Genomic DNA, 20608 nt, shown 5'->3' on the forward strand with positions numbered 1-20608 from the left:
TCTCCTCTTTTGCAGGAATTGCGTCGTCTCCCAGCCACTTGGGTATCGACGTGCCTAAAAATACGTTCTTGCCCTTGGCCACGAGGAGGTCCCCTCTGTGCGCATGCCCAGTCGACCGACGAGATCACACGCCTACTATCAGTTCCCCCAAAGTTTTCTCATATACCTCCCTTGGGTCGTATCTGCGTGCTCCACGAACAAATATCCCCCATCACCGAGATAGGATCTTAGTTTGTGGGAGAAAATTTGGAGGAGTTATTCCATCCTTCACGTTCAATAACACTACCGAACGTGTAAGTTGGGCAGAGCTAGCAGCAGATTAACGTATTTACTATATTTTTTCCTCACAGGGGAAAGAGATGGAGAGAATAACATCAGAACAATACTACACTTCAACTGTCAAATGATCGCTTTTACAATCACATTCCAACTGCGATTCCTTTTGCTTTTATCTTTGAAGTTAACGTTCCTTCCTTTCAAATTTTTTGTCGTCGGATTATGTAGGAACTCGCCATTGTTGTAAGAACACGTGTAAGTATTGCAATCACTAAAATGCAAGTAATTAACCGCTCGAAGCCAAACATTTTAGTTGATCCACCCATGTATAGGCCTAATTAATTTCTCGAATATGATAATCGATAGTCATGGGTTATTGTATAAGCTTACATATTAATGATTATTGTGCATGTAAAGGGGACGCCAAAGCAAGAACAAACAAACAAAACTGTTACAAAACAATAAAAACAAAACAAAACATAACTAATCCAAAGGAAAGACATTAACCAAAAGAAAAATTGTACATAACATTTCAACTGCAATGACGACGCAAAGTAAACTTGAATAGTCACGTTTATGATGCGCCCTGCGTGTGGCCGTTTCCTCGTTATTTTTAATCTACACAATTTCATTTCTCTCCTTCCTGTCAAATAATAAGGATGCTTCAAGTTACTGCAAGATCCAGTTTGACTTTGCTGGTTGGTAATGTCATGCAAAATGTCGTATATGAAATGCTTGATGAATACTGTCACCAACGTTCACATTTCATAATTAAGCTCTCAACTACTAGGTCGGTGATCTCCGTTACGCACGGATCTAAACTGACAAGGCCCAAGGTCTCGTAATTCAAACCGCTCATTCCGGAGGCTTCTTGAGAACGGAAGCGAGCCCGAACGTATGACGTCAATCGTGGATTATGAAAATTCGTCACATGATTGGTTCCGTCATCAGCCAATCGCAGGCGACTACTCCCGGGAGAATTCATTTTCATTCGATTGGTAAAAGTAGGCTCAAGTAGTGTATTCTACAGGGAATAATAGAATGACAGAAATTGGCGAGAGAATTTTTTAATGTCTTTTATTGGATATACTCGCAAGGAGCACGAGGATTAGATTTCTTCCAAAAATTCAACAGGTTGTCGGAAATAACTTAAATGTCAAATTCAATAGGTTTTGGATTGAACATTGCTTAGAATTCTATTTGAATCCACTGGTCCCCCTGGGTTGTATGTCGCAAAGATTTTGAACAATTTGACAGGAAAGCTGTCAACTGGATTATATCATGGTGTTAGGAGACAGGAAAGTGGCAAGAATCGTGTAAAACAAAACGAATTAAAAAAGGGCATTAGGCGTAAGAATATGTCACACACTCAAGGACACACACGCACACACAAACAATAATAACAACAACACACACCCATGAAGTCATAAACAAACTCCTTGTATGCTACTTGCTGTGTTTAATCTCGTGCATTGCAATGTTGTTCAAGCACCAACGTACTAAGTATTCCCCTTCTTTAGGCTCATAATGTAATAAGTCCTCTTTCTACTAATGTTTTGCCCTGTGGTTCGTTGTTTATTTACCTGGTACAGATATAATCCCTTTGACAAGTGTTTTCCACCATTCTGATGTACGTTCCTCCTTACTGATTGTTGTTTTTCTTCTTCGCGCGAGTAATCCTACAGTATCACACTATTTTAGTTAATGATGTATGTATGTATGATGAGCATCGCTTGTCACAACGACGGATTTACAAGCTTTTTCAAAGGTTTGTTGGGCAATGTGTGACACTGACCAATATCACTAAAAGTCAATGATGGCCTGACCTTATACATGCCATTTATTTGTTTATATACCACGTTAAAGTTTTGTTTGCAAATGACACACGCCTACATTCCTTTCTCATACTGAGTTAGGTAGTTGTCTTTGCGTTGACCTTGCTTGCTCAACGTAACGATAAATCTTGCGAAAATTCATAATTTGTTTGTTTATTCGTATGCATGTGTACGTTTATCTATGTGTATATGCTTGTCTTTGTGCAGGGCCTATGTGTGTATTCGTGTGGGTATATAATGTGTGTACTTGTGTAGAAAGTATTATGAACGTATTCTTCATTAGCTATAACGACTATTATCTACTTCATCTTGATTTGCTTATTTGAAGAATGAAATCATATCTTAATGAAGGGCACTTGCATTTAACTTCTTAAAAGAAATAAAACTTACTTGCGGTTCCATCGTATTGGAATGGTAAATAGAATGTAAAGCAAATCATAATCAGATTAAAAAATAATAATTTTCAATGGTCTTTGCCTCGCCAGACTGATTGTCAGCGTGAAGTAATAACATTTTTATGATGTAACGATGCACAGCATGCACCGTCATGCATCCAATTCAAATTCCACGATAAATCTTTATTCTACAAATGGAAATATGAAAAAAAATCTTAAAACAAAATTTTACTCTCATATTGTACGTCTAATTCTTCAGAACCTATCGATCGTTAAGTACTGCAGAAAATTCTACACAAATCAAAATTTTTGCAAGTAGAGTACAGACAGATGGAAGAATGAGAAATTACCTTGGCATAATGAAACCACGACGAAGATACTAACTCTGAGGAGTTGTTTGCAGAACACATACTGTATGTTTTGACAGCATGGACTTCCGGGTGTGGGTTTTCCAATAGTTCACAATTCCTACAAACTATCCCACTATGATCCTTCATTTTTAGAAAATAATTGTTGTTGTTGTTGTTGTTTTTCACTTTCTAATTCATTTTTCTGCAGCACTCGTGTAGAATGCGGCCGGGAAATGAGAGCTAACGTACCACGACCCTATATCAGGGTTTGTAAAATTTTCTGTCAGATGATGTCTTCATAAACTCTTGCTATCAGATTGGGAGTGTCGCTGAGGACCAAGATCGCGACTAATTAGCATCAAACCCCTTTCCTCACGTGGGGTGTGTGTAGGGGGTGTGGTTGGGCCGCTAATGGAAAAAAAAAAGGAGAGAAGAGAATGAGAAAAAAAAAAAGAAATCTGTGGAGGCGATAAACACTTTTTTTTCGGCATGCACCGCATTACTTGCCTCCCCGCGTCTGATTAAAAGGCTCGTGAATTCCAGGGCCCTGAGGATTTTCCCAATTCCAGAAATATTTGCATTTGATTCTTGAGATAGAAACGCTGCACTTTCAAATGAAACATGAAACACATGGAACACACACTGGCAAGTGAAGATATGATACTCATGTGATACATCTGGTGGGCATGCATGTTTTAGTCGTGTTTTTCTTTTTAAGAGGTCTCTCATTTCAATTATAGCTGCTATTTCTATTCTCTAAAAGTGAAATCAAAGTTCGGAGATATGTCAGTTACAGTAACCCTGTTGCGGCCAATGTCTCAATTAGCCTCCAACACGTACCCATTCAAAATCGAAACCACCTTGATCGGATGTGATGAATCGTCGTAAAGCCCCTTGATTTCTGTTCATTGAACTATGCATCACCGTTTCAATATCGTATAATGTGGGCATGATGAAATAATCGTGTCAATAAAGGATTTCAATAGGTGAAATTCTTAAAGGGGAAGGCTAGTAACTGATCAGTGGGAATCAGTGGAAATGCTGGGAGATGATTGTTCCAATCCTTGTGCAGTTTAATGCTTCCAGGTTACCGTCCCTGGTCAGTGACGGAGCATTAATCTGCACATTACTTGAATATGAGACCGTTCTGAAGCAAATCATTTTCACACAACAATAGATATATACAATGAACTCTTGAATGAATCCCATAAGGATTGGAACAATCATCTCCCAGCATTTCCACTGATTCCCACTGATCAGTTACTAGCCTTCCCCTTTAATGCATCGCCATCCATGGAGAAAAGATTGATATCAATCTTTATTGCTTGTATTCTTCAGAAGACATCCATAATTCCTGTCATCATGGTCATGTTTGCTGTTCATGTGAATGTGTGGATGGAAAGTTACTTCTGTCTTTCCATCGTGTTGTAAATGAAACCAATGTTGTCAAGCAAAGGTCTTGTTAGCTTGTGTATAGTTTTGTCATTATAACAGTTTATTAAGGTGAAGGCGAAGACTCTGTAATGGCAAGTTGACGTACAACTCTTATGGAATGTATGCTTGACAGCATTAGGTGAGTGTGTGTTTATTCAAGTATATATATAGAACCAATATTTTTATTACATTTAAGAAAACACGATCAGACAAAAAAAAAATGTTAACAGTGTCATCACTTTCCAATTCCTGATTTACATTTACACAGTACAGCAGAAACTCGTCTGATATCCTGTACCCCATACCGGTACATCAGAACAAAGGTTGAAGTTTGTCGGGTCCGTACCGTGCAACCTCCGAAACTATCTGCTGCCACCTATTGATCAGGCGTATACATTAACTTTGTCACATTGACACTGTCGAGCTCGAGCAGAAAAGATGAAGGCTCAGATGATTGTATTGCTACAATCAGACACAATCAGACAAAAAAAAATTAAATATAGTGTCATCACTTTCCAATTCCTGATTTACATTTACGCAGTACAGCAGAAATTCGTGTGATATCCTGTACCCCATACCGGTATATCAGAACAAATGTTGAAGTTTGTCCTACAATTGTATAATGAAATGACCGATAAGTTCATAATACACACCTGTTTTTTACCCATTAGCATTAGGTTGGTCTGTACTAGATGTAAAGACGTTTCTTCGACCTCGTAAAAAGAAACACTTTAAATTCTCCTGTTTCGACCACAGATTCTATGAAATTTACTTGTGACGTCAATGTATGGGGCGCAATTGGCATTCAAGAGTTGTTGCCACGCCAGGTAAGCAAGACTTGGAGAAGCCTTCCGGCAGTGAGGAACAACCGGTTAGTGTTAAACCCGCATGAGATGTGAACATTTAATTAATAGATTATATTAAATGACGCGTCAGTCTGCTATGGAAGCTTTTGTTTGCTACTCTCGAGCATTTTACTTTAAAGCCCAATTCAAAACCAATTTGATTTACCACTGTCAAATCACATGATATGTTAAACGTTTTAAGAGGTCAAGTCATTGTGAATATGAGTAAAGTATATGACTTTTTTGTTACTTGATCGTCAAGTACTCATTTTTACTCAAGTAGAATTTTTTGTGTTCTGTAGGGTCGCGTTGCATTGACATACCACTCACGTCAAAATATTTAGTATTTATTTGGTTGATAAGACTCTTGAAAAGTTGTGAGGTTAAAACGGAATATTCCGATATGCAGACGACCTGAGCCCTAAGGACTAGGCTTTGTTGTTAGTTCTAGCCGAGCCTCTTTCCGGCTTTCCTTCACTTCTGTTGAAAGATCTGATGTTGTGACGAGTCGCCAGACTTAACAGACAACCTACAATATATAATTTGCCGAAGCTTTCCCAAGAACTCACTGACTTAGCTCACCTCGAACTAGTCGATCTTATCATAACATGGCGGGTAGAAGAGTGTACATGTCATCGCAAAGTTTTGAGTTTGACGGGAAGTACGCCCTTTTTAAATGTCTACAATCGAGTCGAAACGATAAACACACTCATCATTCGTTTCATCGGGCAAGTTAGACATCTTACTCTGTTTTATTTGTTCTCTAGACCACTCACTTAAACCAATCTATATACATACACTACATAAACACTTCTGACACAAACATGACACGTTACAATTTAAATCGACTTAATATTTACCCCAATGAAGATAGAGACCATAAAGCAATGTATAGATTAAGAGTTTTCTAGAAAAGTATAAATACTCATGCAATATAACATACTCACAGCTTCATGATGACAGTCACGAAGCATTATATACGGTATCTTTTCAGCAAACATGATGAGACTTTATGAAAATACCCCTCCCCCCCCCCTCCCCAAGAAAACATACACATGCTATGGAGTGCATACAGTGTGATTCGAGTGAAACAATCGGGATATTTCAAGACCCTTTATCCCTATGAAATGAATAAAGAGTGAATAGTCTCATAAAAAACGTCGATTTGCACGCCTACTACATAAAAAACACTTTATTTTTCATTTCTAAAAGCTTTAAGATAATGTGACTCAAGCGTCTAAAATCTGATTTCTGTATAATACGAAGAACATTGTGCAGGCTATAATATCTTGAATTTTCAAGATTTATTTATATAATATCATACAGCAATAATTGGTTTTCTGTATTTTCAGAATCTGTTACCTCTTAATATTTCTTCATCTTTTTTTTTAAATAACAGCATCCATCATTATGATACTCGTAACATTAATTCATTTTACATGTTTAAAGTTAATACATCTTTTGCTAAAAAAAAATCTGTCCGTTTTAATCGTTTGGACTTTTTATCAAAGTAGTTTAATGATATACACTGTCAGGTATCTAAAGACGTTAAAAAAATCTCTCAAAAAGTATTTTCTTGATAAGTACTTAACCGTATTGTTGTTGTTGTTTCTGCATATTTGATTGTTACATTTGTATGTTGTTGTTGTTGTTTGAAATTGTAAAACACTCAATGTGCATCTAAAAGCACTCATACATACCTGAGAGAAGTTATTTCATACAAGACGTCAAGGCAGTTCTCCAGTTCTCTTTTTCATTTCCATGTACTGTTTGATATGGCAAATATGTAAACTGTGAATTTTATTGTTTGAATTATGTCAATGATTTCATTTTGATTGATTTTTGTTTGTGTTTTTTGTAACCACTGATCTTTTATTGGAATGAATAAACTTACTTACTTACATGGCTATCACTCAAAAAAACAAACCAAACCAAACCAAACCAACAAGTAATTTGAACAGAAAGATCACAGACATGAACACAACATTAAATAACATCAAATTCTAGCTTCAGTTCTTCATTTACATTTATTAATTTTCTTATAAGAAAATGTTGGTAAAGTTGGTAAAAATCGAAAATGATTGATCCGGGACCGCCCGGCTTTGTTGCTGAGGTCATAACATAATTTGCAAATGCATTCTGTGAAGGGATATTTACTCACAAACCCCATTTTGAAGTAGGCATAAATTGTAATGGAACTGACAGAGACGCGAGAATCCCGCTTAGTACAATCGGCAGGCCAGTTTACGTACAATGTGAATGAAGTTTCCGAGGCAGCTGGTCTCAAGAGAGCTAAATTTGCCCGGCTTCGATCTTGGCTGAAAGCATAGTGTGTGTGTGTGTGTGTGTGTGTGTGTGTGTGCGTGTGCGGGTGAAGGTGGGGGTGGGGGAGGGATATACCACTCTGCTTTACTTTTTGCAATGACACAGACCATCAAATTTGACAGACAGACTTGTAAGGTGAGGGTGATGATGATGAAATGCCTTGTTCTTACTTTTATTATCAGTATTATCATCATTACTGCTATCATTACTGTTATCATTATTATTATTATTATTATTATTATTATTATCATTATTATATATTCGATCAGATGAAGAGCATATACATATCATAAACAGTACAAACATAAGACAAAAACAAGAGTGAACATTACAAAAGGATACACTGTACTGTGCATGCAACACAAACTGATAGAGGTAAAGATGGCAACTATACATGTGGGTCAGGGCACACAAAAGTCATCTGTACTTCTGTCCGCAGCCACGTGGAACCCACATATTTGTCCCCGAGGAACATTGATAAAACACATACATTATTTACAGATTTAGTGTATACACACTTAATTTCAAATACTGTACCGTAGAAATAAATGACCTATATAAATTGCAGATCACATGGATGAAAGAGCAGACAAATGAGATCCACAGTTATAATTCTGAACAGACAAACACTATGATGGAGTATATATGTGGTGAATATAATCATAGACAAGAAATGTCGCTATGGCGACTGGGTATACCTCCTTCTCTCATAGGTCTTTTGTACATCTGGCAGTGTGAGAAGACAGTTTCACATGATTGGTAAAAAAACTCCACTGAAGTAACGTATTTGAAAGTTTTATAACACAACCCCACATGCATTTAATCTTTATACATTCCTTAAACCGGATTCAATTTAAATGGCGAAACTATCTCAGAGAGCACTTATTCGAGAACTTGAACTTCCTGACTGGACCTTTGACCCCGTGCTTTGAGCCCATGGCCCACATCCTTCTTCAAATAATCAATGAGGGGGAGGGATATACCAGTTAATTTTACTCATGGCAATGATGCATAGAGAGGCTTCAAGGGTGATGATGTTGGTCTTGTTGTATCAAAAACATCATGTTATCATCCTAATCACTGACATTGACCTCAGACGCAAATAATCCTTTGCCTGTACGGGATACCATGACATAATATTGTGTGCCATGAACAAAGACTATACGAGGGTTTAACACTCTCGGAAGGAATTGCTTTCAAGTAAGGGATTAAGTTAGGTAAAAACTTAAGGATTTACTTAAAAGCAAAGACTGTTTGCAGTAACAACACTGTAGGTAATGGCAACATGTGTCTGTCATGTTTCAGCAAAAAACTAACGGCTGGAGAGAAGCCTCAGTGATGTGCTTGTTAATATTCACAGGAAATATCAAACAAACACAAATCACGAAAATGGCAACGTGATATAGAGTTGAAAAGGCATCATAATTCAGTGTGTTATCCTTTCGGGAACATCTGCATTGATCTGTGAGAATGTTTGAAGTTTTAATCTGAGAACACAGTCTCAATCTCATTCATTGCGATACCACATATTTTCAGTAATAAGAACATTAAGCAAAGTTTGATCGAAGAATGAAAATAAACGTTTGCGTACATAACATACACATTCCAATAATATTTACGACTGTATTATACATGTTATACAGTATCGATAGAGAAAGGTGTGTGGCCGACGCACGCAAGGAAAAACGCGCTTAAAAAGCGTCACTACGTGCTCGTTACATACGCGATGCTATCACTACAGATAAGACATCGAAAGAAGCATAGTATAAACTATACACAACCATAGTTTGTGAATCAGTGGATAATTACTAGCAAGATCATGGAGGTATACGTATTAACACCTTCTTCAGTATGTCTAGTAAGGCAGTTGGAAAATTCTTGAAGTTGTTGGATTTGTAACGACCACGCACCTAATTAAGCATTCTGTTCCAGAACTTCCGTAAGCTTGTTCATAAAACCTGCATGGATGACGCGATTTCTCTGATCCTTGCTTCCCACCAGCATTTCAATTACTACCGGATCAACGGTCACGATGAATGCCCGAGAAACTTTACCAGAAGAATTCTAAAGAGATGAGAAATAAAGCGAAAACATCAAGATACCTCACAGTGTTCATTTGATACTGATGTGATGAAGCGTTTTGGACGTGCTCAATTCACAATAACCCAACTACAAATACACCTGTATTGCAATCATTCAAAATGATGTCTGAAGAGTCTGAAAGGTAGGAGCTGCGGGTCTCAGTTAAAATGTTTTAGTATGATGTGTTTGGTTCACTCCCTGATATGATAGACCATGTCGGTCCACAGTGGGTGCGCTGTGGTATAGTTGATAAGTCTCTCGATTCCCAATCGGAGGACTCGAGTTCGAATCCCGCCCAGTGCTTACGTCCTTGGACAAGATGTTTTTACCCACCATGTCCCTCTCTATCCAGGTGTATAAATGGGTACCTTGCAACGCTAGGGTAATAATGATGATGGCAGGGCCCTGTGGTAGAGTAGTGCCAAAACTGAAGAGGCTACCCTGGGTAAATACGACCCTATTGTTATTATCATTATTATTATTATTATTATTATTATTATTATCATTATTATTATTATTGTTATTATTATTATTATAAAATGTGACGTGGAATGAGGGGCCTTACTACTTGCACAGCAATCTCGTCCTCTGTGATGGACCAACTCCTCCTGGTCTTCGAACGGAGGCAGGTGAGGCCTTTGCGCAGACAGCGCTCGATGAGAGCCGCCTCCTCGGGCGAGGGACTGTCCCCTGTCTCCTCGATGTACTTGGAGAGAGGGAGAACACGCTGGGTGGCGGAGGGCAGGTTGAAAGGTGTCAGTAGGCACTGGGATGTGAGGATGCGGTGAAACTCCCGCGTTCGGGTCGAGTCATCTCGGTCCACTGTATTCGCAACCCGAGACACGAGCCCTGGTGGAGTATTGGTTGAGGTGAGGATTCAGCTTTAAACTTTTTGCGAGATACTTAGAAATAGCTTTGTGAAATGCTAAAAAGCGTACAATTCTAAAAGGAATTAAAAGTTTATTTGATGAAAATCGGTTTTGAAATGGCCGAGATATCCGCAAGCAAAGTAATACACAGCGATCCTAATAAAATGTTGAAAAGCACGGTTCTACATGACACTACAGGACGTCCTACTCGGTACCCTGCGTCACTACGAGGTGCAAACAGGACATTACAAGGTACCGAGGCAGGATGTGTCACTACCAGGATGTGCTACATGACGTGACTATGGAGTTTCAGTATAGTATCTAGCTCCATGTATAGGGGACCTCGTGTGAAACGCTTCTACCACTTTTACGCTAGTCACTTGGAGAATCACCCGGAAGATTCAACTTAGAATCAGATAAGGAATACCCGCCAAAATTTCTTTCAAACAAGCGAATGAGCTCCCGATTCAAATTCTCTCGTCAGCTCTTCTGCAGTAGAAGTATACCTTATGGCGCATGCAAACGACCCAAAGGACGTTGTTGGATACATGATGCTGACCACTTTTCACCCGGGAGTTTTTCAGGGACGGTTTGCAGGTTAGATTTCTAAAAGGGCATTTTATCCAGCATTTTACCCGCGACGCCTTTCCCTCCACAGCATCATCATCCGGGAGATCCTGGGAAATAGCGGTGAAATTTGCTAAGAGTGAAAGGAATATAGTACCCCTCTGACCCTATAGTCACGGATTTGGGGGGGGGGGGGGGGTAACAGGGAGATTCAAAGGGAGAAATCGAATGAGCCTCTGGTTGACTATCCCTAGTCTGATCTTCTGTAATGCAAGTACACATCATGGTGCATGTGCGAAATGGCCCGCAAGACGTTGTTGGCATGCTGACCTTTGCTTTTCACGCGGGGGAGTTTACACGTGATGTCTTTCATGCTACAGTGTCACCCGGGGACTGTTGGGAGTTAACCAGGGACGGCTCGGTGGCAAGATTTTTAAACAGTCACCCTCATTTTACCCGGGGTTTTACCTAAGATGCCTATCATGCTACTGGGAATTCCCAGGAGATCTCAGGTTAAACGCCAGCGATGTCATGGACTCCTTCGGACCTTCGAAAACAACTAAGCATCGGTATTCTGACAAACCTTGCTTACATGACGAGTGCCACGGAGAAGTCCAAAGAAAGCACAAAGCCTATAAAACGTGGCAGAAGGATCTTACAAAAGATTCTTGGGTCTTCGACATTATACTTCAAATCTGAGTGCTCTTCGACGCGTTTGCGTGCAGTTCTTACAGCAGCTACAACAGCAACTCAAACATGTAGGCAGCATGCAGTGGTGGAAACTTGCTAAATCTATGCTGGCAGTAATAAATTCTCTGCTGTTCCTCCACCAATAAGTGATGGTCAAACTCAATGAGAGACAGTCAAGGCTGAGCTGCTGAACAACACCTCTGCTGTTAATGCTCATCGGCAGCTTGATGATACTAAAAAGTGTACCGACAGAAGTCCTCTTACCTTTAATACCACTGAAAGTTAGTGAATCCCTCCTAACTTTGCAATTCTTTAATACCCCAAAACATTCTCCTAAACCTTCGTGGCCGCTTCCTTTGTGGCTACTTCCAAGGCCAATGAGATATCAGCGACTGTACTTAAAGAAAAATGTGCATCCGGGCTTGCCCCAAACTTTGCCAAGCTGTTCCAGATTTCTCCTGAAACATAGACATGGAAATCTGCCCTTGGATAGCCGTACCTAAAAAGAAGGAAACAAACAAGACCTTTCAAAATGCAGGCCCATATCTGCTGCCAATAATTCCCGGATGGAAAGCCTCGTATACGTGACCATGTTAGAAAACCCCTTGACAAACGCTAGCTTCGTTGCGACACTCAGCATGCATTTCGTGAGGTCGATAAATGACATAGTTTCTCATATCACCCTGCGGTGGAACGATGCTCGTGACTCCCAGCTAGAATGCTCGCGTTAGATTTTAAGAAAGTTTTTCATCATGTTCTACTCCTGTCAAACCTGACTTCTTTTGGTTTCCAAGGAGACCTAGCTACATCGGATCTCATTGTTTATAGCTGATAGACAACAGTTCCTTGTACTTGATGTATTCACTTCTTCAGCAATACCTCTATCTGCAAGAATGCCCCAAGGGAATCTTCCTGGTACTTTACTTTTTCTGATGTATATTGATGACCTAACTTCGCGCTTAGAGAATGCCCTCCACCAGGTTGCAGATGACACAACTCTTAACGTTGCAACTGAAAAGCTCAGAGACACCTTTGCCGAAAGTCTACAGCGAGACTTGGATGCAGTTGAGAATTGGGCTTCTGACTCATTCAATGTCAGCAAAACTCAGATGATCATCAGCACGAAACCGGTACAGATACGATACACCCTACTTCAAATACAAAGAACTGATACCAAGCCAAATCTTAACTCTTCTTGGGATCATCATCTATCAAAACACACACTATTGACGTGGACTTCTTTCACCAAAAGCTTTGTCAGGAAAACTGCTATAAGATTAAACATCCTGGGGGACCTACAAAAAACCTCCTCCTACTCCAAGCACAAATCACCATCTAAAAGTCATACATAGTACGACACTCACGGAGTACGCTTCTCTTATGTCATAGCAAAAAGCCCAGGAGGCACCACGGCTCTCACACTATTAGAAAGTCTGCAGAGGAGGGCTCTTTGATTTTTGAAAATTGAAGATCCAACTAAAGCAGGAATTCCACAATTGAGTACAGGAGGAAAGTTACTGTAACTCTACTTTACTTTGCTGTAACTTCTTCATGAAACTATCCACCAAAGGTAGCTCGAATCCTGCCTAAGATCTTCTGCGAATAGCAGACCTATGTCACTCCTTCCGCTCAACATTCCCAATATCACCCATCTCCATCTCCTACTCTTCTTGCATCCCAAGAACCGCCAGGTTATGAAATTCTCTCCAACTAACCTTGTTTCCTAATATGGACTGTTTAAAGTCAGAAGTGCACATTCGTCGAATGATGTCATCGATGTCATCAAATGAAATAAGAAAGTGGTTTCTTGAGATCTGCATAGTCATTGAATTAGCTTGTATTTAAAGGTTTTAGCTAGACGATGGCTCCACTAGGCCCAGATTCTGCCACTATTAAAGAAAGAAATGCAAATGACTCGGGAGAGTAGCTGCCTTGGCTTCGATGTGTCAAATATTAAACACGTTATGCCAATTCATGTAACTGTTATTGTTTTGGGTTAATCTTTGTCTCAGCTATAATACGTACTTGTCTCCATAACGCCATCCGAATCAGTTTTCAACTTTGCGCGCCGACGCACTCGATGGCGTTGCCAAACAGAGGATAGAGTGTAGAGATAGGGATTTAGCGACGAATTGAGTGGGAGAATGAAAACAGCTGTCCAGGCGTAGACATCTGCAGGGATCTCGACAACTCTGATGGCCGACAGGAATCCCATGATAATGATAGGCATCCAGCAGATGAAGTCAGTGCCTACGATCAGCGCCATTTTGGCTGCCAATTTGACCTGTACTTGCATACCACGCCTACAAAAAGATGAAAAGCAGAGAAAATGAATAAAGCACAGTTAAAGAACAAGCATATTCAATTCGTTATACTGAATTTCACATTTAACCCTTCCTAATCCCACGAAAAGATCATCATTATAGAAAGGCGTCGATTAGATTGCGATTTGCTAAATTCTTTTAAAGACTACAACTTAGGAGTAGAAATTCATCCCGAGTATAAATATTCATTGAAATGCTTCTTTCTCTATTCAATGTTACATTGGTCATTGATTGATAAATGACGACATAGATGACGACTCTCTATGGATGAAGCAAATCAGCTTACTTGGTATGTCTCCCATGATCTTTGCTCTTCGAAAAAGTGGCGGCGGATCTGCGAACAGCCACGAAGATAGTGATATAGCAGAATGCTGTCACAACGAAGCATACTAAGTTCAGACCAAGAAACAGAGTAATCGAATATTCCCATCCAGGCAGTCGTTCTGTCGTTAGAGGGAGCCCTAGGCACACGCTGGATTTGCTGTAGAATTGCTGAAAGTAAGGGATTGGGACCACTGCTGGAGTAAGTGATATGACAAGAGAAATTATCCAAACAACTGCGAGCCATATCTTGCAAGATTTATTGGAGAAATGGATTTCCCGATGGTTGACAAACACAATACACAGGATCCGATCTAGACTGATTAGCATGATGATGAAGACGGATACTTCGCTGGACAAGGTGGAGATGAACCCTGCTAAGCGACACAAGATGCTGCCTCGCCACGCATCAGCATGGATTGCGTAGTCGCCCCGGAAGTAAAAATCTGCCCCCGCTATGACCATCATGTAGCAGCCCATGAAAAAGTCGGATATGGCTAGATGAGTGATCAGTCGTGACTGGATTCGACTGGTTTCAACCTGATGTCTACGGATTGCGCGCAGTCCGATAACGAAGATATTCCCCGCCATGGCGCTGATGCCCAATATCCACATGGAAATACGGAGCACAGTGTCCTTCAGAAGGTCACTGCATGACGAAAATTCGTCCACCGGTGCGAAGCAGCCAGTTGTGTCATCCGAAGCGGCCGGTTTCAAATCCATGATGCAGCATATGGTGAAAGTATCTGCGTAACTGAATAAAAAGTGAAGTAAATCAACTTACTATGCTTTTATCTTCTGTCCGCTAGAGAATAATAATAGCGGTTTGCAAAGATTTAGGAAGCAAAGTTAGAGTTCTCATGACATCTTTTACATTTTATCTAATCTCATTATAGATTATCATGGACCATTCCAAATTAATTTTTTTATTTAATTTACCATTTGGTTACATAGCGAATCATCTCAATTCCTCGTTTGAAATTCAAGATTCAAATTTGACATGATTAGTGTGGCGTTAACTATGACGAAAATGCATGAGTAAAAATGTAATCACTTGGTGTTTACATTGAATTGACTATAAACATGCACACATGGAAGTGTAATTACTCGATTCTTTTCAATCTGTTGGAAAACATCTAAAATTTGCTGTAAAGCAGAGGTTTTCGAAAAAGAACTTACATTGAATCCAAAGATTTTATTTCCTGCAGAGCTTCACGTATGTCGCTGTTTATCGGTAGGTCGGTGTCGCGAAGGTTCCTAATGTAGATTTAAAAAATACACAAACGCAAAATTGCGGTAATTTTACCGGAAAAGGATTTAAACATGGACCAGAGCCTAATTTCATAAAAAACTACTCTATATAGAATGAAAACTGTAATTATGACAACTCTCACTACAAAAATATGTAATTCGTCTTTCTTTCTTTCTTTTTTTTTTGGGGGGGGGGGGGAGGGGAGGGCTATAGTGGCTTGTGGCGAATGTGTTGTCCTTCCAGATAAAGAACATGATCATGATGATCGTTTCACAGGGGAAACAACGGAAAGCCAATGACAGGGTGATGTCTTGAACAAAACCTTTAATGCCTCGCGTGTTCGATCTAGTCTCCACTCTTTACGAGCACTAACACCAATTCATCATAGCGCCGTTTTACAACAATTGCTAATCCCTCCCATTAATTCAGCTGTTATTTTTTTATATTCACAAATACGTCCAGCCAAAAAGCGTCAATTAAAATCAGATATCCTTCGGAAGAAAAGTGACAATATCGTGGCAAGGATGAGAAGATACAGTCAACTATATCACTTGCATTCAATTTGGTTTTCGATGTATTTATATAATATATGCCATTTTACTTTCTTTGTACAAATAAAAAAAAAACCATTGAACATTTATTCAACATCTATTGAACTGAAGTACAACCGCAGCTGCAGGATGCAGTCATTTATTCGCCGTCATCATTCCTCTAGTCAACCGTGTAAATCTTACAGTTTCCGTAGATTCTTAAGGTTGCTAAATGCGCCTTTCTCGATTTTCGATATGGGGTTTCCGAATAATGATCTGAAAAGAGAAATAAGAATTGAAATAAACGTTTTTGACATTGAATTCAGTTCACATTTATTTCCACTATTACGTGTAGAAATGATGATACCATATCAACACACTGACGTCTGCATCATAACCGGCAATGGTGGGGGTGAAAAGCACATAACAATACACTTGTTATCATCATAGGCAAAAGTAGAGTTTCAGTTTCAGTTTCAGTAAGTTTTCTTTCTCCACTTATTTAAAAAAATAAGTATGACAATATGAAACATTTTATTCACAAAATATAAAAAAAGAGTTCACATTACAAATATATAATCATGTGAAATGATGATATATTTCACAGCAAATCTTTAAATCTTTAAAAACAGGTGTAGAGATTACTGGTCTTGAGCATATTCAACCTAATAGGTACATAATGGGGGTAAAGTATCAGAAAATATCGTGTTCATGAGATTTCTTCAATTCTACTCATTTCTATTTCTACTCATTCTAGTGAAATTTTACTTTTAAAATCTGATAACTTGTACAGAACAAGTCCGAGATAAAATAGAGGTAAATAGATATCAAGATCGAAAGTATGACCTCTCCTATAACAACAGTCATTACGATACTCACAGACTGTACAGATCTCCATTGTTGCTAAATGCCGCAGCAGGTATGATTTCGATATTAGACGACACAAGTTCCCTGTTCATTGATAAACGATATGAACATCGCTGTCACAGACGATTAGAAAAGCAAACATTTACTTCTGACAAACTACTATATGTATCAAACAATTCAAGTCATTCTTGTAAAATACCCCAGGAAAAAACACACAGTCCCACATTGTGAATAGATGATTCACAATGTGTTCACAATGTTAAAACGCTCGAAATTAACAGTGTGAAGAGATTTCACATTGTGTTTCACAATGTCTTTCACACTGTGGCATACTGTGTTCTTTCCAGCAGGGATATACTTTAGACATTACAAACAAGAAGAGATTACTATTCACAGAGAGCCAAGCGAAAATTGCATTCTAATGAATCAGAATTCTGTACCTGTAGTAGCACAGAATATCCCCCTTTTTTAGTCAAAATTTTCAATCGATCTCCCTTTCAAAAGACACAAAAAGAAAAGCACTCACAGTTCGGCAAGGAAAGGATAGCGTGTGGGTGAAAATCCGGCCGGCCCATCAACGGACACAATGCCCTCATCGGCAGTGTGGATTGGGGCTGTGCTTCCGTAGACTGAGGATTCGTTCGTCAGAAATTGCAAGAACCCAGACCTGATGATGCTGGTGAGAAAATTTATTAAGTATTAAGATACTTCTTCCTTAGAAACAAGAGTATCTCGCAATACGCCCCAAGCAGAAACTCTGTACCCGGATGTAATGTATCAGTCCGTCATTCATGAGACGAGCAAAACTAAGGTACTCTAGGATTCATAGAAATGTATCTAAGAAAACATTTTGCACTGTACAATTATATAAGTAAACATATACGTTGGAACTATAGTTTTATATGTTTTGTCCAAAGGGTATTTTTCCATATTTTTGTATTGAAATTAGAAGTGATCATCGTATGATTTCATTTCTATTTTCCATTTATTAGGAAAAATATTTATCTAACGAATGTAACAAAAATTTCATAACAAACAAGTTGCAACTTGTGTGACAAATGAACATGTTAACGTATCGAAGTTTTCAATTCTCCAATTTATCTGCATGTCTGACATTAACATCATTTCTTACTTTATATTTCATTGTAGGTTGAACTTAACGAATCTGATGCCCAACATAATACAATTATTGGAAATGAATTTGCCTCGTTTGTGATAAATGTTCCAAATATATCTCGCAGTGAAATGTGTCGTTTTGATTTTGTTAAATGTAAATACATTTTCATATTTTTTGAATTCATATAACAAGTTCGCTTTTTTAACGGGACTGCAGCCCCAATGCCCTGTCCCCTGCAAACAGATATAATGAATCATTTATTTTGTTTTAATTTATTATATTGCATAGTTTCAAATTATGATTGTCAAAGCTGGAGTCTTCTGGCCTTAATGATAGAGGATAAGGGTAATATTATTACCAATCTTTTCTAAAGAGGTCAGTCAAGTACTCTTTTATAATACTAGAAAAGTGAAAATATTTTGAATTGTCTTTGCATAATTCTCTTCATGTCATTGTTGTGACGTAACAATAATTTTGTAGTCTTCTCATCCAGCGATGGCTGTAACGAAATTATAAAATTTCACAACAATTCAACGGATTTTCATAAAATCTTTCAGTAATGTGTTCTCCTGATATTTCTGCATTCAGTCAAGCCACATGTTTATTTATGCTTAATTCACCTTTTAACTCTTTGGATTCTTGTTCTTTTGATATTAGACGCATATTCAGATCGACGCAGAGAGAAGCAATTGAATAATCTACAGGATTCCTTTGTTGCTCACATAAGTAGAGAAATTAAGGTCCTCCCACAGGACGCGTACAAGAGGACGAGTATGCAAATGAGGAGACGAAAAAATAACTTACATTTTCTTCGCAGATTCTGGCAAGAGTATTTCTTTGTCGATGTTCGAGCTTCTTGGACTGATGCAGATGAACGCAAGACCAATGCAAATGCAATCTGGAGGGCAGTCCACACCTAAGTATACACGCAAACAAACAAACATACACTCATATACGTATGTTTGTATTATACAATTGTATCTACAATTAAAATATAAATTTAGAAAATACATGTGATTCAGTAAAGTTCAATATGCCGTATAAAATATGGACACATTTGTTAATTGAGGAATTCACAGCCAAAAATCATTCAACTTTAAGAAATAAAGTTGTCATCAATCCTGCTTCGCAACAATAGTCACATTGGAAAATAAATGTAATTAATAATTCGTTATTCATATTGAGCATCCCTTCTCGGATATCATAGATTACATCAAGTTTAATATCCTAAATAGACAGGCACTGTATAAAAATACAAATAAACACCTCTGAATATAATTCAAAATCAAGACTTTAAGACTTGAATTAGACTTTTTTAAAAGTCATTACTTCATGATACATGGGCAACATGACTGAATTAACTGAAAATTTTCACTAAAAATGTTTCCAATACGGTGGCTGTAACCATCCCAATGAAAATGATTGTAATATTTCTCAACAATAATTGCTTACCACAGAACTTTTCGTCATCCCTGTCAGGGCAGTGGGCGAAGCCGTCGCACACCTCGCTCTGTGGTAGACAGACTTTGGACGAGTGGCATTTGTACGTACCCCTCGGACATTCCACATAGTCTGAATTTACGATATGGACATATGTATGCTCTCTCTCTCTCTCTCTCTGCATATATATATATATATATATATATGCATATATACATACATATACATAAAATAGGCCTAGATATATACGATTAGGCATGTTTCATGATAAAAGAGTAGCTAACAGAAAAATATCCAACGCAATGGCATAATTTTGCTTTAATGACGAGGTATTAACTGCATGAGAAACGGTGGAATACATTTTTTTTTAAATCTATATATTTCACTTTCAATTCTAATCAAGTGTATACTGATAACCCAGGTTTGTATCTAATTATCGAAGTTAGACTTCAATTTCTTGTGAGACTAAAGCTGGAGTAGTGTGAAACGACGCTATTGCTTTTTTTACGTGTCTGAAATGTCAACAATATTCATCACCAGCATCTCTACATTATCATGCTCATCATTTCATTACTGTTATCCCAAATTATAACTATTGACATTATAAGTTCTAGATTATGCTTTCATTGAATAGATACGAATCAAAAGTAAAGTTTGAGAAAGTCTCTTTTTCACTGAATGCTTTTGATACTCGCCGGCAGCCAATGAGGGGGATGGCGTATCACAGTTCAGCTCATCTTCCCCTGCGATGCAATCCCAGCGACCATTACACCTGAAGCGCAGAGGTATGCAGTACGAGTTTGGACATTTCAGCATGTACTCCGGACACTGGAAATCCTCTGAAGGAAACATGGATTCAAGACTAAGTCTTCATGATTATAACCGCCATCATCATCATTAACTGTCACAACCATCACAATCTTCGATATCGTAGCCATGGTTAAGACATTACTAACGATGAAAGATGCAAGGAAACATAACATAAACCATGTGGAATTAGAGCCATAGTAATTATCTGGGAAATACAGAATATAACAATATGGCCACGGTGATTCTCCAGTGTGAAGACCGCGGTTTGACATTACATTG

General features: G+C 38.5%; 1 protein-coding gene across 1 annotated transcript; it reads right to left on the bottom strand.

Annotated features, from left to right (window-relative positions):
• Positions 1-9374: 9374 nt before the first annotated feature.
• Positions 9375-20371, bottom strand: LOC139737951 (uncharacterized). Its single transcript, XM_071648615.1, has 11 exons — positions 20195-20371; positions 19532-19589; positions 18884-18995; positions 17489-17638; positions 16975-17046; positions 16300-16371; positions 15493-15570; positions 14279-15067; positions 13694-13971; positions 10108-10391; positions 9375-9524 (listed from the first exon to the last, which is right to left on the bottom strand). The coding sequence occupies exons 1-11, from the start codon at positions 20369-20371 to the stop codon at positions 9375-9377; spliced, it is 2220 nt and encodes a 739-aa protein (XP_071504716.1).
• Between the last annotated feature and the right edge of the window lie 237 nt (positions 20372-20608).

The sequence above is a fragment of the Diadema antillarum genome, unplaced genomic scaffold, assembly GCF_040938485.1.
Source record: "Diadema antillarum isolate AM-2024a unplaced genomic scaffold, OU_Dant_1.0 seq00000717_RagTag, whole genome shotgun sequence".
Taxonomy (NCBI): domain Eukaryota; kingdom Metazoa; phylum Echinodermata; class Echinoidea; order Diadematoida; family Diadematidae; genus Diadema; species Diadema antillarum.